General features: G+C 45.7%; 1 protein-coding gene across 4 annotated transcripts in view; it reads right to left on the bottom strand.

Moving 5' to 3' along the window:
* Positions 1–18,097, bottom strand: part of LOC146853824 (membrane-spanning 4-domains subfamily A member 4A-like) — a 302,455-nt gene that overhangs the window by 241,774 nt on the left and 42,584 nt on the right. For 2 of the 4 annotated variants that reach the window (XM_085651812.1, XM_085651813.1), the window contains exon 2: positions 6,166–6,372. In XM_085651812.1, coding sequence (XP_085507938.1) covers positions 6,166–6,324 — 159 coding nt within the window. In that variant the 5' untranslated portion in view covers positions 6,325–6,372. Of the gene's footprint in view, positions 1–6,165; positions 6,373–6,737; positions 6,925–18,097 lie in introns of those variants that run through there. The other 2 variants (XM_085651811.1, XM_085651814.1) reach the window with 2 other exon arrangements.

Below are 18,097 nucleotides of genomic sequence, written 5' to 3'. Positions count from 1 at the left end.
AACGAACAGTGTTACTGCAATTCATTAAGAAACACACCCAAGACAATATCCTATTGCAAGAAACACACTTGCGCGGCAACCAATGCAAGAACCTAGACTGATTTGGGAATACACACATGGGCTATACTACTGGTTCCAGGTGGGTGGGCGTGTTATGTAGGAAGATGCTCCCCTTTATTCTGGCAAAAATATGGGCAGATCTATTGGTTAGGTTTGTGTCGCTGAATGACCAGTTGGTGGGGCAGATCAGTAATCTCTGCTCAGTGTACGTCCCGCCTAGGTTACAAGCTTCCACACTGGACAATTTGGGTCTGCTACTTCTCGAGTTGCTGCTGGGCAACTGATTTTGGGTGGAGTCACGAATGACGTGATTTCAGTTGAGTTGGACATCCTAGATGGGGCAACCTTTGGGAGGAGGGTGAGGGCGCCGGGAGACTTCCTCTTGGCCATGGGTTTGGGTGACATCGGGCGACAGCAATATCCCGACCTTAGACCATACACCTACTTATTGGTGGTACACGGCAGCCTTCCACAGCTAGACTATCTGGTCACACAAATCCACAACGTAGGGCAATTTAAGAGAGCTACACATATAGCCCAGGGGATATCTGATCATTCCCAAGTGGAGGCCACGTTAAAAGGCCTACCGCGGGACCATATCCTGCCCCCACGGGTCGACCCATGGTACCTTAGAGATGAACAATGTAGGTCCAGCATGAGAATATATGCCGACCATTTTTTTGCGGAGAACTTGGGGTCAGTGGACTCTGGGGTGACGGTACGGGATGCATTGAAGACAGTACTCAGAGGCCACGCTCAGGCCCATATTGATGCCTTAAAAAAAGAAAAGAAACTACAATGCAGTACCCATGAGAGTGCTATTCTTAGCCTGGATTCCCAGATGGCGAGGGAAGAGGGGACGCTTTCGGAGTTGAGACACCGTCTCAGCTTGCGCAAGAGGGAGTTAAGAGAGTTACTGGAGGACAGTGCCAGAGCTCAGGCCCTAGCTATACAGCATAGGCAATGCGAGGTAGAAAATAAGGCCAGTAAATTGCTTGTGTGGCTGGACAAGCAAGAGAAATCATCTAGGTGGGTTTACGGAGATACTGGATAATATTGGATGTAAACATGTCACTGGAAATGAGATAGCAGAGGTATTTGCAACATACTATGAAACATTATACACATCCTCCTCCAGGTACACAGCGAGAGACTGGAGAGACTTCCTACGAGACATAACCCTGCCATGCCTGGCGTCAGAGGACAGGGAAGAGTTGGAGTGTGATCTAACGTCGGAGGAGATTAACTCAGCCGCCCGAAACCTGCAGTCAGGGAAGGCTGCAGGGCCCAATGGTTTGCCATTCAAACTGTTCAAATGTATGCTCGACAAAACAGAGCCACACCTACTTACAATATTTCAGGAAGCTAAACAGATAGGGGTCCTGCCACTGGACCAAAGAATGGCAGTGATAGTAGTTATACCCAAGGAGGGCAAATCCCCGATGAGTTGCGTGTCATATAGGCCGATATCCCTCCTCAAATATGAGGTGATGGTTTTGGCGAAGGTTCTCTCCATGCGTCTGGGTGCGGTGATCTCCTCTCTCATGCACCCAGACCAATCTGGATTTATGCCACACAGGGGAACCAGGCTGAACCTGCGTAGATTATTTGGGATCCTACATGTAACTGAGGCCGACTGCTCGGAGCTGGCGGCCCTGCGGGCCTTGGATGCAAGAATGGTCTTCGACAGTGTGGAATGGAATTACCAATGGGCAGTTTTGCACCGCTTGGGGTTTGGACCAAATTTCATTGGCTGGATAACACTACTATACGAACAACCATTGGCCAGGATGAGAGTTAATTCATCCGTGTGTCAGGTGTTTCCATTACAGAAAGGGGCAAGACAGGGATGCCCCCTATCTCCGATTTTATTTGCCTTGGTATTGGAACCACTGGCAGCGTGGGTACGTCAAAACCCTTTGATATGGTGGATCCCAGTGGGTGATGAATGGGACGAGTGCATATCCCTATATGCAGACGATATTCTTTTGTATGTCAGGCGACCACGGCAGTCCATAGACAGAATACTGCAAATATTCTCTATCTTTGGGACTATTCGGGATACCACATTTACTGGGATAAATCCCTGCTTTTTCCATTGGTGGGGAGGGACTCAGGCTGACATCTAGGTGTGAGGTTCCCCTGAGGTGAGGGGATTCAAGTACCTGGAGATATATATAACAAGAGATCCCCAAGAGTTGTATGAGCGGAACCTGGTACCCCAACTAGATAGAGCCACGAGGATTGCCCATCTCTGGCAGTCACTGCCATTGACATTAATGGGTAATGCGGCCCTATTTAAAATGATGACTCTCCCATGCCTGCTGTATGCTTTGCAGAATACACCCCACCAAATTCCAGCACCATTTTTTACTTGATAAAGGCAGAGCTGTGGACCCGGCTGTGGAGTGGGGGAGCGCCACGCATAGCTTTGCACAAGCTACAGAGGGGTATTTACGAGGGTGGACTGGCAATTCCAGACGTCAAGATATACTACTGGGCCTCCCAATTGTTTGCTGTGAACGAATGGATCTTTAGGGACCGGGCAGAGCCAGCATACAGAGTAGACAGGTCCATCATGGGCTCTTGGGGCCACCTCCCCTTATTATAAAATAAGATGGCGGAGCGGGGTCTCCCAGCACACCCGCAGACCATTGTAAAGTCCTGGCGCACGACCATGAAGTATTTTGGCTGGGAGAGCAGGCTAACAGCGATGACCCCCTTATGGGACAGTGATCAGCTCAGCGGGGTGGGCAGGCTGTGCGGTTTTAGTAAATGGAAACTTCTCGGTTTTGAAAAATTGGGTGATGTTTGGAGAGGATAGACGTATGTGGCATTTGCCGCTCTCCAACAGGAGTACGACATGGGTAACGGAGAGTAGCTACAGTACCTGCAGTTGGGTCATACGCTTTGGAGCCACATTTGCAAGGGGGAAGAACTAGCTGAAGCGTCCTCCTGGTGGACCGACTATTGACATACCCCTGGGAGGGAAAAGCGATATCATTAATCTACAGGAAGGTGGTGAATAACGCCCCAGACCCAATAGAACCGTTGAGGCCGCATGGGAGGGTGACGTGGGCCCCATCAGTGATGAAGAGTGGGAGGAGGGCCTACAGGGTCCAAGAGAGGTAGCGATAAGCTCCCGATTCAGAATAATCCAACTGAAAATCTTTCATCAAATATACTACTCTCTAAGGTTGTTACATCGTCTGGGCCACACGGAGACTGCCCTGTGTCACAGGGGGTGTGGACAAGAGGGAACTTTCTACCACTTGCTATGGGAATGTCTGGCGACACAGCAATATGGGTGTGAAATCAGGAGGGTCATGGCAATGGCGGCGGGGGTGGAGGTCCCAGTGGAACCGAAGTGGTTCCTGTTGTTGAACCTGGGGAGGAGGCCTGGCCTAAGTACATAAAGATATGTCTGGTGTTGGCGGCAGTAGTAGATAAGTGTAACATAGCAAGGAACTGGGAGCCCCAGCCTTGCTGAAGATCGTGGACTGGAAAATTGACTTGGACTGGTGTTGGCAGGCAGAACGCACAATATATTTGAGCAGAGGATGTCCAAAGAAATGACAAAAGATCTGGGGACACTGGGAAGCTTATCGAGGGCTGTAGGGGGTGGAGGCAGGGTAAGCAGGGACTGTTGCCACAATATGTTGTCAATTTTTTCAGAGTACATCGATGATAACTGTAAACTCACTGAATAGAATAGGATGTGCGACATTTGTATCACTGGTGTACTTTTTATTGAGCGGCCTGCAATAAAATGAAGTTTAAAAAAAGGAAGCCTGTAACAAAATTGTTTGTCAATTTGTTATAGAAATTGTGCTGGAAAAAGCCATCATTTTACACCATGTTTTGGGGGACGTAAACACCACTGGACACCCTTGGGAAAAGTCCAGCTTGTTGGCTCTGCTCACACACCAAACTGAATGAATTAATCTAACGCCAATAGGTTAGGGTACATTTATACGCGCTCTTCGAGAGTGCCCCCGATCTACAGATATTTGGGCTCCATTGTCAATGAATAGGAAGCCATTCTCGAGGTGACCGTCCCAACAACATCGCAGTTTATTCTCCTTGGATCCCTTGTGACGTGGACCTCCCTCGCGCCCACCTTTTATTCTGGCACTTAGGATTTTCGACTGCAAAAAGAGACATCGCCCAGCTCTGTGGAGGGTCAAAGGTTCCAACTATGTGGCAATGGCATACAGGCAGGGATATGTGCATGGAGGCGGAGAGGGTGGTTTATACCAGCAGGGGAGCCCCCAAACAATTTGACACAATATTAGAAAAATGAAGGGAACACTATGGACTTGGGTAGAAGGAGGGAGCAGCCATGCTGTGCCCAAAAGAGGTCCTGCCATAACACTTAGACGGGAACCTACAGTGAGAATGTTTGAAAGGTGGATTTAGGGGGGAGAGATGAATGGGCTGGGTGATTGTATAGGAGACTAATGTGCTACAGATTATATGTATGGATTTATCTGTAATGTAATTGGGTCACATTATTTTAAAGGGATGTTGATGTTTTTGCAGTAAAATGTATGTGAAAACACAAAATACATTTATTTATTTTTAAACAAAAATTACGAGGACATGCTTGTTGTGCTCCGCCAGGTCAAAGGACAAGTCAGGACCTATAGTCTGCACGTATGGTGAGATTAGCGTGTCACTAGAGACAAAATCAAAGTCGCGACACCAGATGAACTCCAAGCCAGGCACGTAGGGCAGGAGAACACACCTGTACTCAAGGCAGGGAACATTCCTGTCCCAACACGCGCACTATATTCATAGAGCACAAAAGGATTCCATAGCACAGGACCTGAGCTCAGTTTTTGGAGTCACAACGTTCGCTACAAATAAGTGCTGAGTAACAAACCTTCACGAGAATCTCATGTCAGTGGCAGAAATATGGATATAAATAAACGTTCGGTACGTCTTACACTTCCAAACACACAAACCCAGTACAGTAACCAGCTAAACAGACTATATCATATGAAATACTATAAAGGGACCTGCACAGCTTTTAAAGCTACAAGCATACTGAAAACCACAAAACTGCACGTCTTTCTCTTGCACGTCACCACCCACCACACCGCTACCCACTACCTCCCATAACACGACAACCGCACCTCAGTGGTAAATACATACGGCATGGAAACACTTCCCACATAGGATCGAAATAAAGACAATATCCTTCCAACCACACACCCTACATAGTGCTGAGTGCAACCTATGTAAGTAAGCGCTTCAGCGCCCCACACAAGGGTAGTAAGCGCTATATAAATGCTGTAATACAATACAATACCATACCATACCTCCCAGGCCTGATCAGGGCTTTAAGTGGATGAAAAAACTGGGGGATCTCTGAAAGGGGTGTGGCCGATGTCATTAAGGGCATGGCTTAAAAACACCTAAGCTAAAAATCTGTGCTTGCAAAGTTTGCCACCCGACTTATTGCTGTTTCTGTCATTGCATCCATATATATATTACAAGTAAAATGACACAACAACCCAGGACTATTGGCTTTGTCGATGGTTGTTAGATGCATATAATATTGAAAATGCTTCAATTCTGAAATGGTGAGACTGTATTGTATTGTAATTGCATTTATATAGCGCTTACTACCCCTGACGAGGCGTCAAAGCGCTTTCTCGGCGAGTAGCAGCTACTCCGGAACCCATAAAGGATTAGTGTTGGATTAGTTAGTGAAATATGAAAGTCCTTTGAGTGGTGGATAGGTTAGTCAGTTATTTGGATTCAGAAGGATAGCAGAAGGATGGAAGAGGGAGAAACAAGTTTTGTATTTATATAGCGCTTCTTACCTGATGGGGTGTTGAAGCGCTATTTAGTGAGTAGCACGCTACTCCGGAAACCCATAAAGGATTAGAAATATAACGAGTCTCTTTGAAGTTACATCAAAGGCTTTAAGCAGTGCTACTGCTGCAGAGTTCCTATTTTTTTTTCAGCCTGATGGTGCGGGCCAAAATGGAGAGTCCGATAGTTACCGTCTCAGCATCTGCTTTTTAAGAAATGCCGGGGCTGAGCACCGGCAAGACCCGGCCCACTTAAAGCCTTGGGTATGGTCTTTGTACTCACCCCTAGGGCCAAAGGCTCTCCCTGGTAAAACTTCTGCAGCGACCGAGGCAAGGGGGCCGGAGGGGCGTGGCCTTCTTTATCTTTCACGGGCAGCGGCCGGGGGTCCGTCTCAGGGGGCATCTCCACAGCACTGCTGAGGCATGTCGGTTCTGAGGCCATAGCGCTCGGAAGCAGCCTTCAGGGACATGCACCGCTAGACACGTGAATCTAATGGAAAAATTTAAATATTCATGAGTAGGCTGCTTCTGCAAGAAAACGAAAATAAAATGTTGAAAGGCAATTAAATCAAATGGAATAAAACGTAAGAGCAAGAGAAAAAAATAAACTTGGCCAGGGACAGAAGGGAGACATGACGCTCCAGAAACAAACGAGATGTAAATATTAGAGGGAAGTGCACGGGTGGGTTAAGGACAAGAGAATGGGACGGGAGATGGATGTAGAAATAGACAAGGAGCGGCAAAGGCAGCCGAGCAGAGAAGAGACAGCAGTGTTAGAAGGCAGGAGAGAAGAGAGGACGTGAGAGGAGGGCCTGGTATGGAGCAGAGAGCCAAGGTGCAGAGATGCTCACTTACAGAGCCAAGTAAAGAGAGAACAGAGGCGCCAAGAAGCGCCTCGGCAGATGAAGCGCTCTCCGCTAGCCAGAAGAGTATATGAAGCGCGCGGTGCAGAGGTGAAAGGTGAGAGGATGATAGACGCAAACAGTTGCCGAGCCCGCCCAAACCATTCTGAGGAAGAAAAAAAAACAGCGTAGCGAGGGGAGGTCTGTTTAACTGTGCCTGGCTCTGTTTATAGCTATATCAAGTAAAATGCCAAGTGGGCGTGTCCTACTGCACGGCTCCAGATACAGCGGAAATCCCAGCCCGCCCTGCACCAACAATAAGAAGCTTTTCATATATATATATAGTGCTTCACACGGCACCTCTGCAGTTTCTAGGGGCTATAAGTAACGGGTGTTAATAAAACCTTATTTAATTGCACTCAATTCCCCTATTTCAGAAAGATGGAAGATTGAGTCTGCGCTGACGGCATCTTCGCACTTCCGATCCTTGCAGATGGTCACAGCTAACGTGGGATGAACATGATCTGCAGTCAGTCATATCACAGTACATTAAACATGGTTCACTGGAGGAAATTTAAAAACAAGCATTGGCAAAGCTGATAGTTCTCGCCTTTGGAACCTTTTGGCTTCGCCAAGGGTGTTAGCCATGTAGCTTAAAAAAGAAAAGGAAAAAAAGCTTGAAATGGTCAACAGCATCATTTTGTTGGGCACACCAAGCATGCGAGTACCTACCAAATGATGCAAGCATTTTTTTCCTTTTAGTTTACTGATCTAAGTTGAGACGGTAATCAAAATGAAAACAAGCATTGGTAATGTATCGGTTTCGCCTACGTAATGAATAAAGAGCTGTTTTCATCAATCATCATCCTAGAGAAGGAAAGAGCTTCCTCACAGATAACACAGGAGTGGAGAGGATGTGGCGAAGCGATCAGAGCTGATGACTTGAGAGCTGGTGATACCGAGTATCGGCGGCGCCACGCAACATCCTGCAATTCTATGCAAATCACTTAATCTCCCCGATGATAAATTGTTATATAAATATGCTGCAAGAGTACAAAGCAGAACTTTATGAAAATATAGTTCCACCAAAGAGGATGTTAACAAAATTTCAGCGGTGGGAAACTGATAAGAGAAGCAGACAAGGAACAAGCATTGGCAAATGCAGGAAAATATGCTACAGCCAATGGAAATGAAAGTAAGGTAAGTGGCACGCACAGGAACCAATGAGAAGCCAGGAAAGAGAGGAGGCGGGGTGTGAGTCCCTTTTAAGTTTATATTAAAAACATAGGGGCATATTATCAAGCCAGGCGATAAAATTATCCGTGCTTTAACGGCAGAAAACTGCCGCTAAACGGCGATAATGGGCTTGATAATACGCTCTATGGAATTCCAATTGAAGCCCATGTTAGACGTCCTTCACGTCTAACATGGGCTTCAATTGGAATTCCATAGAGCAGATTATCAAGCCCATTATCGCCGTTTTAGCGGCTGTTTTCTGCCGCTAAAGCGGCGATAATTTTATCGCCTGGCTTGATAATATGCCCCTTAGATTTCTCAAGCACAGCCCAAGCACTATGCAGGCGAAACCCAAAAAGTAGAGTGAGCGGGTGGGGGAAACAACGTGGGTGGGAAAGCAACACAGGAATCACAGAGAAAGTAGCTGGGGAAGCAACAGGATAGTGATGGAAGCAACACGGGGCAGGCAGAAGCAACACGGGGCAGGCAGAAGCAACACGGGGCAGGCAGAAGCAACACGGGGCAGGCAGAAGCAACACGGGGCAGGCAGAAGCAACACGGGGCAGGCAGAAGCAACACGGGGCAGGCAGAAGCAACACAGGGGCAGGCAGAAGCAACACAGGGGCAGGCAGAAGCAACACGGGGCAGGCAGAAGCAACACAGGGGCAAGGATGGCAGAAAGCAACATGGAAGGCTTGGGGGTAAGAAAATAGAGAGAGAGGAGTGTGAAGCAGGGAAAGCAAACGGACAAGAGAGAGCACAGCATGAAACAGGGGGAAGCAGCTGTTAGAAATGGGATTTTTGGCAGGCTAGGGCGTGGGCCAAACCCGGCAAAAACCACCACTCTAGTCAGGATAAGGGAGTTACACGTCTAAAATAACCCCTGCTCACCCCCTTGGAAGCTTGGCACGAGCAGCCAGGCTTATCTTAGAGGCAGTGTGTAAAGCATTTGCACATAACCAACAGTAATACAGTGTACGCACTACAAAAGGACACCACACCAGTTTAGAAAAATATCCAATATTTTTTATATAATTAAAACAAGACCCAAAAAATGATAAAAAAATCCACCATACTATACTTAAGAGTTCACAGTTCAAAAATACGCTGATTAAAAAGAGTTCCTTGTGTGGATAGCTCCGTCCAGGCTACCACGACGTCGTGAGCACACAAATCCAAAACAGTTCTGGCTGGCTGCCATGTCGCAGGCTAGCTACGGTGTCGGGAAGACCCGCAAACAGTACCTTTTAGAAATGCAGGGCACTGGTCGAGTCTCCGAGGATACGGCGTTCGCAGCCGTCGGTTCTGGAGGTCGGTGCAGGAGTCGTCGGGGCCCTTGAAGTTACTCGCATTGCAGGTCGAGCTCCTCTCTGATGGAATCAGGAGCGCTGGTGCCAGCAGGCGTCGGGTGCTGTGATGCGAAGTGCAGCGGTGCGGTGTACGGTGCCCCCAGGTCGCGGTGCGAGCAGCGGCTCGGTGACGGCGTCAGATGGCGTCGTCGGTGAGACCAGGGTCGGGGTGCGAGATGAAGGCGGTGCTCGCCACGGTGCTAGCAGGTCACGGTGCAAGCAGCGGCATCGTCGTTGCTGAAGCGCTGTTGTCGGCGGACGAACGGGAGTTGATGGTGCCGGCGTTGGTGGGCCAAGGCTGCGGTGTAGGGATGAGGGAGGTGCGTCATGTAACTTAAGAGCGGTGCCCCCGAACCACGGTGCAAGCAGCGGCATCGATCTCGGCGGTTAGTGGCGGCGTCAGGAAGGCCAAGGCGTCCTCGTGAAGCAAGACGGTGCGGAGTGCGGTGCCCACAGGTCGTAGTGCAAGCAGCGGCTCAGTGGTGGCGTCAACAGGTGTCGTCGGTCTTTGCTGTTCCTGAGACTTCGTGAACAGGGGGCAAGCTCTACCTCAAGCCCTTGGAGAGACTCACGAATTAGGTTGCAGAAAGTCCAGTCCAGGCCTTTCACTACCCAAGACAGAAGCAGCCACTGCAGGTCAGCCCAGCAAAGCACCCAGCAAAGCAGTCGTTCCTTTTCGCAGCTTCTCCGGCTCTTCTTCTTGGCAGCCTTCTTGTTCCAGATGAGTTCTAAAGTTCAGGGGTCTGGGCCCCAGTATTTGTATCCAAAATCCTTTGATCTTCCAGGCAGAGGGTGTCTGTGCCCGGCCAGAACCAGTTCTGCCTTCTCTGATGTGAATTCCTGGCAGGAGGTGGAGACGGCATTGTCAGAGACAGACCAGGCCCTTTGAGGTGCAAGGAAATCTCCTCCCCCTTCCCCCATTGCAGCCCAGATCTATTCAGCCCTTTCCTGACCTCCCTAGACTATCTGGTGCCCCTCCGGCCCCCCAGTCTTCTGTCATCCAAAACCCAGACAGGCAATCCACATTCCAGCAGAGGCACACTACTTTCTAAAAGTGGTATTTTCAAACACAAAAGGTAAAAATCACCTTCACTAAAAGATGCATCTTTAGATTCTGAGTTCAGTCATAATAAATTCTATTTTCTTACCGAATTCCCTGGGCCAGTTATGTTTATAAGATGTTATAAACAAACCTCCCATTCTATCCTATAGGTAACTTGTAGCCTTGCAATAGTGAAAAACGAAATTGGCTGTAATTCACTATCAGGACATGCCACACACACCAGGGCATGTCCTACCTTACACATACACCACACCCTGCCCACAGGGGTACCTTGGGCTTACCTGAGGGGTGTCTGACATGTAAGAAAAGGGAAAGTTAGGGACCGGCCAGTGTGTGCACTGGCCAAGTCGACATGGCAGTTACAAACTGCGCGCAGACTCTGCAATGGCAGGTCTGAGTTACCGTTTTCAGGGCTACTCACAGGGGTGCTGCAGGCCCCCCGAGTAGCAGTTGATTCACCGGCCCTGGCACAGGCAGTGCACTTTTCTAGGGGCTAACAGGTAAATCAAATATCCAATCATGGGAACACCAATCCATAGCACAATTTACACAGAGAGCATATGCACTTTAGCACTGATTAATAGTGGTAAAGTGCCCAGAGTCCTAAAACCAACACAACAGGTCAGGGGAAAATAGGAGGAAAAAGCAAAAGATTTGGGGATAACCCTGCAGAAAGGGCCATTTCCAACAGTAGCACACAGGTGACAAAGCAACATTGGGGAGAAGTGCACAAGGGAAACCATATCACAGAGGGGAGGCGATGAAAGCAGTCCCACAGGCAGAGAAACAGCAACAAAAGTGCAGCAGAGGGACGAATTGCATGAGGGAGACAGCTGGAAAACACATGTACTCTCATGGATTGCTCAAACAAAAAGAAAAAGTAGTACCTGACAAGTGAGCAGTGACTGGACACAAGTAGTGCTTACAATCTCTAGTGGGGCGAATGAACAAAAAAGGAAGGAAAGCCCATTAAAGATAAGAAATAAAAAGCAAGCAAATGAGAGTGACAATGAAGCCAACCAATGATAAGCAATGACAGGACTCTTAGCCCACCCCCTGTAAGCTGACAATATGTCTCTCAATAAACAGCACATGCTGACTCTGCCAGTCTCTTCGCTTCACAAACACCTACATAAAGGCAGTCCTTCAGAAAACGGTCTATAGTGTCAAAGTTTGTAAGAGATGTGCAGATGAGGGGCATAACACAGACCTGTCAAGTTACCACTACCACGTCCCTGCAAAATAAACTTGGTTTGACTAGAATTATATATTGGCTAGTAACTTTCCTGCAATTTTCCAACCAAGAGGCACAGTTTAAAATCTGTTGTTCATTCATAAAAGTGAGTCATCGTAGACAAGTTAATATATCTCACGTACTTCGATTTCCCTACATGACAAACTTAGATACAATTCACTTTGTGTGAATGTTTAACTGTGATAAATTCTCATATTTTAGTCAGTCAGTGCTTAAGCCTAACATTATCCACGTGGTAATAAGAAAGCTGATCCCATACAAAAAAGACAGAAAAATGGTGCCAGTCTGGGCATTTTACAATCTTACAACATCTTTTTACACAATTTGTCTAGACATCAGTATGCACTATAGCAGCATAAGGCTACATAATGAATATTGGGACGAGAATGTCACCTGCTTTGCAAATATGCACACACCCTTGTGCAAAGTGACACAAGTGCACGTGAAACAGGCATCTTGATTTTTGTTGGCCCACTAACATGCTAATGTAGATAGTGTGCTAATGCCTAGAACCTGTTCGGTGACCTGGAGAGCCATACCCAGCATGCCCTCTTTGCAGTCATAGGACTACTGCCCATGTCCTGCTTTGCTACCATGACGCAGTGGAGGAAGCGTACCTATTTTGGTAAATGGCTGAGCAAAACTTTATTTTCTGTTTCAGGAGTGTGGCCCACCATCCCCACTTGTGTAATGTTCGAATGTGACACCCAGACTCTGCTCTGACCACCCTGTGTGTGGCAAGTGCGTGCATATATTCTGTGGTGAGGATATGACTGCTGCGACCTGAGGGATCCTTGGGGAATAACCTCTGGTTTTGACGTAGCACATAGTAAGGATTTCAGCTTCACCAGACAGTGGAAGTGTAATTACGTGCATTCCAGATGCTGAAAGGAGGAGGCCCTGACACTGAAGTGACATCTTAGCTGGGGATGGTGGAGTAGTCCTCCTTTTGCTCTGCCATTTGGATAGGTAGGGGATGGGGGTGACTCAGCAGATTTGTAGTTAAAGGTGAGAACTTGTCTAGGGAGGGCTTCCATCTTTTGTTTTTCCCTGGTTGCTACTTCAGTACGGCTGATGGTAGCCAGGTGCAGAATCTTCACACTTTATTGTGCTTATGTTTTGGCACACTCCTGCTTGGGGACAGCATCATCTCTAGCTGCAGTGAGTGCCATCACCTTGCACAAAGGCTTTCTGTACTGCAGCCAGAAAATGACATATGTAAGGGAACTACCTTGTCGTGTGTTTCCTGCATGGCCCATTGTAGTTTTCCCTATGTTAGCCTAACTGTGCACATTGTAGGCCGCTTTTATTTTCCACACGTTACTACAGAACACGCTTGTTTTTGTGCCACATTGTATTTTCACACAGAACATGCACATGTTTTCATATTTTATTCTTTCCCTGGAATTTAGTCTTAACATGATAAACTAGGTCAAACAACAATGTCCCTTGTTATACTACCTGGTCAGACACTAGTGATGAGACATAACAGGAAAGTGCAGCTGCTGTTTGTGAACAAACACGTCTTATCATATAACAGAGGACAAGGAGTCTGAAAATACACACACACTGAGCGAAGGTCCTGAAGCAAGAGTGCTGCGTCAGCTAAGATGTAGAACATTCACCTATGTATGCTAAGGTACAGAGTCTGCCAGTGATCCCAGAGATCTATTATATATACTCATTTAGCTTCAGTAGAAAAAGGGGGGAGTTTGGGCTAAATCTTTCTTATGAAATGGCAGGGCTTATTATGGTCTATGCTATGGCTTGTTGGCCATGCTAATGATATTTCTGGTAGGCATTTGTTTTCTAATTGCGGTGCAAATACTGAATCTAAGAGCACAATAGTTTGAATAAAGATTGTAAACTTCCTTCATGTCTTGTTTTTATCTTATTTTAAACAAGTACAAGTGAGTGAGCGAAAGGGTGTGTCCTGTTACAGCGATCCCTGAAAGGGTTGAGGGTGTTGTGTTCTGGGGTGCCAACTCACCTGTTTCTCTGTAAAGGTTAGAAGGGCAACTGAGGCACTATAGCTAGCCGGAATCTGGCTCATAGACACTGAGGTGGTATGGTGGTTCAGTCCCTACATGCTGATGTTCTACGGTCCCAAGTATAGTTTTGTTCCTGCCCAGAATCCCTGCAACATGACAGCACCAACGCTTTGGTCAGGTACTTATATGCGGGAACCCTGAGTAGTGCTTGTGCTTGTCCACAATACCCTTGCACCTTTTACCAGAGACTTCTGTGGTGTTAGGGATTTATCCCCCACAGATTTTAGGTAACACCTGTTTCTGGTGGTTTTCAAGCTTGAATATTAAAAGGTTAAATACCCTGTTAATGCTAAGCTTTGAATCCTTCCTGAACGAATCATGGTGCAACAAGTTGCTATTGGAGCCAACTGGTGACCGACAGAATAAGCGCATTTCCGACAACATGAAGTCTCTAAGCATTGGAGCCATTCCAAAAGCCAGCATCCTTAACGCTAAAGCCCTCCATCCTAGGTGGATATAGTGGGACACATCCTTCACAGCTGTTGACGTTGACTTTGTCTTTGACCCTTCTTGCAAGCACAAGAATTTCTACAGTACGAGCATGTTTATCCTTTGCCATCTACTGTTTTGCCTCTTGATCCATATAAATATATTATTTAAAATTTTACAATTCAGCTCAATCTGCTATAGGTTCTAAGCAGCAATATTCAGCCCCATGTGCCATAGTTATTAGTATTATTTAAGATGCCTTTGTTCACCCTCAAATAACTCACACACTGTTTCTAGGAGACTGCATTACACAGTTGGCTGAACTGAAGGCTTTGCTTCTTGCACTCAAACATACAGATCCTGAATTACCCACACTTATAGTGTGTGATTCATATTACTGTGTTCAGCCCTTTAATGGTAATTTACATTATTGGTGACAAAATGGTTTTAAGGATTCAAAGAGTAGCACAATCAATTATAACCTGCTTTGGGTTAAAGTGGCAAACCTCTAAGATAGGTTGCCACAGGCTCATGTAATGCATACACTGAGTCACCAACGTGTGGGTGCACACGCTGTAGGGAATTCACTGGCTGATGAAGCAGCCAAATCTGCAGTGGCCACATCTATAGGAGCTGCAATTATGTCCTCTAAAACTCATATCTTGGCTGCCGTTAATGCATTGAAAAATGCCACCCCTTTACCAAAGGGTTTCCCTTCGAAATACCCATACAATTTAAATGACCAGACCAGATTGTTCCTTTTGTAATCATTCCTAGGGTTAGCGATTGCTTGATTCCTAACCAAGACCGCAGACATGCCTTAATGTTAGCACATGAATGTGTTGCTTCCGTGCATACGGGATTGTCTGCCACAATTTTGCTGCTGCAGCAGTGCTACTGGTGGCAAGCCTTATATCAACAGGCCAAGAAATATGTTCTATGTTGTGACATCTGTCAATAAATTAAATCTCCGCTGAGGCTCATCTTCAACAGACACACCACTTAATTTCCAACAAGCCTTTTGGCTGTATTTATCTAAATCATTGTGGTACACTGACTTTGGAAACTGCATTCACATGTATTTGAGTTGCAGTTGATTCTTGTTCTAGAATCCTTTGGGTTTGGCCACAGTGTTCAGCTGATGCTCAAACTATTATCAAAGACTTGCAAGTCTTTTTCGGTACTTAAGCTTACTGTGCATTCTATTCAGATCAGGGTCTGGCTTTTGCTTCTAACGTCTACTGTGATTCGATGATGTCCCTGGGCTTGAGGGCAATTCTGTTGTGCAAAGAATGAACCGTGACTCAAAGCAGTCCTTAACAACTATAGTATTAAGTACAGGGTGTAGTTGGTTGAACCATCTTTATGGGGTTCAACAAGTACATAATAACCTCCCTAAAAGATCTATTGGTGGGAGGACCCTGTATGAAGTACTTTTTGGCATCAGGATGTATGTCCCAGACCTTGACGGTCCATACTTTGTGGGGGATGTCTCAACCTTTGAGGTAGATAACCATTGTTCTGTCTTACAGGACCTACAAAAGTTTGGCGGTGCTCAATCCAGCAATTTCTTGCCTGTGTCTCCTTCTCCAGCGACGGTAATATAAATCACAGTTTCTGGCTGGCTTTCGAAAGTTTTAGAACTCGTTCGAGAAAAGGAGTTTGGCCCATCCTACCTTGCTCCTGGTCCAGTCTTTGGCTTACAAGTTACAAGAACTGTGATCTTGCCATCACTTCCTGATTCTAAGGACAAAATCTTTGTCTCCATTGAACATGTCAAACTACACCATGTGGCTTATTCTCCATAATATACCACGCAATGTTTGTGCTCTTACACAAGACATTCCTTTACAGCCTGTGAGCTCCACTGATGCTGATTCTCCTTGGAGGGGGCAGAGGGGAGGCTGTGTCCTCTGCTGAAAACATGACCAACAGAATATTAGTTTCTACTGTTACATCTTCTACAGCGGATGTTGCTTATGCTGATCCACTGCTGGTGAATCACTCTGAGTTGGAATTTCCACGTCCTACTACTGAATCCCAACCCCCAGTTTTTCAGCTAAGTACCTCCAGGTACTATTTGGATCAAGTTGATTTTTCATCAGACAGTTCTACTTGTTTACATCCGCCTCCAGCAAGGATTTGAGTTTTTATTTCATGGTTGAAATGCACTTATTTAGTCTAATCTTGGATATATGTCTGAATCATACTCTCCTTGATTTTCATGATTATGTAGATTGGATTTGTGGCAGTTTTTTCCTGTTACTCAATGGACGCTACGACCCGGAACGTTCTGCTACAAAACATTTCGATGGGGTGTTGCCCTCCTTCCTCGTCACATACATTGGAGAGAGACTTGTCCTTCATTAACATTTTAGCCGTTCCCGTCACTGATGGGATTGTTTGAGATAAAGTTCCTTTCAACATATTCGGCCCTACGGAGACCCTGCAGATACCATATGTGTTCAAGTTTTCTATGAGTGATGTAATAGTTCCAGGGTTACATTCAGATGATTGGGATGTTGAAACTGTACATTCTATGCTTACAGAGTTGGAGTATTGTACTGTTTTTGAATATGAGGACCTATATCTTAATACTGCTAACTATGTTGATATGTTCTGTTATCACCATTATGGACATCATTTTTTACACCGGTCGTCAACATTTTAATTATAATTATACACAATGGGAACATTGCCCGACTATTACACAAGGGAGTTCTAAAACACATAAAGAAAAATTCATATCTTTTACAGGATATGACAGTTCAGTTCAGACAGTTTCAGATCCCACCTCATACTATTTTTTGAATAGTTCCAACCGCATTACAAAAATATATGCATACACAGACCAAGCTTATATAAATAGCTTTATTTGTCAACTAATTAGCCCTTAGTGGCTCTAAATGCTGGAAAAATACAATTGATTTTAAATTAATTAGGAAAACAAAATCTTGACAGGTTTAGGGAACTGGAACCTTTGTCTCGAGCCTGCTTAATTCCCACACAAATGATCTTCTTAAATGACACCGTACAGCAGACTAAATGTATGGGTTATGGCAAAGATTTAAGACATTGATGCCCCAACAATTCCCTCCATTGTCATCTTTAATAATTGGCAAAGTTACAGTGAAGAACAATTAAATAGAATGGTGCAGAATGGTACATTCAATTCCACACTTTCAGGTCCTCACAGGTGGTTTTTGTGGCCAGTAGACACCAATGGTTGTCATGATCGTTTTCTCAATTCCACACCTGGGTTCAAATCAAGCAGGCCCGATCCCCGATACCCACAATCACAACATTCTGGTATTAATATCACCTATTCAGTGGGAAATTTGTGCCACAGTGGTTGGAACATTCCAAACTGTCTGTAGTGAAACAACCCGTTTCTTTCTTGTCATGGACTTATCAGATTTTATGCTACTTATTATGAAATTTGGAAATGATCCCAGATGGAAGCTGTTGCACGTTTAAGAAAAATTTAACAAAATAATTTGGATAAAGTGCTTGCTGTTGTTGATAATAGTATTAGCACATTGTCGTCTTGTATTTACAATTTAAATAATATTGTATCATCTGTTATTAATATCATGCAAAGTGACATGTCAACATTGTATCATGGGGAAGGTCAACTTAGATCTATTACGCAGTTTAGCTGGATGCTTCAAACACTTAAAATTTGGGGCATCCCAGGGCACTACTTGGACTGTTGTAATTTGTTCCTGCCCTCTAATATGACACGTAAACAACAACTGATGGTGATGAAAGACGCCACATACACAATGCTGCATTTGGAGAAATAAAAAAATTAAAGCAACTTCCATTTACTATAGCTGAAACACCTTCGGGCTGTGTGGTTAATTCCTGCCGTTATTTCTTTGCCTATCTCAACTGCTTGTATGAAGCTTTTTCCGGTTAGTAGAAATGAACCCCTTGGGAGCAGCTTCTTTCACAAATTATTGTCATTTTCCTTCACATATCATTGCG

This window comes from Triturus cristatus, chromosome 4_1 (genome assembly GCF_964204655.1).
Source record: "Triturus cristatus chromosome 4_1, aTriCri1.1, whole genome shotgun sequence".
NCBI classification, from domain to species: domain Eukaryota; kingdom Metazoa; phylum Chordata; class Amphibia; order Caudata; family Salamandridae; genus Triturus; species Triturus cristatus.
The sequence above is the reverse complement of the archived record's forward strand: the minus strand, read 5'-3'. Positions and strand labels throughout refer to the sequence as shown.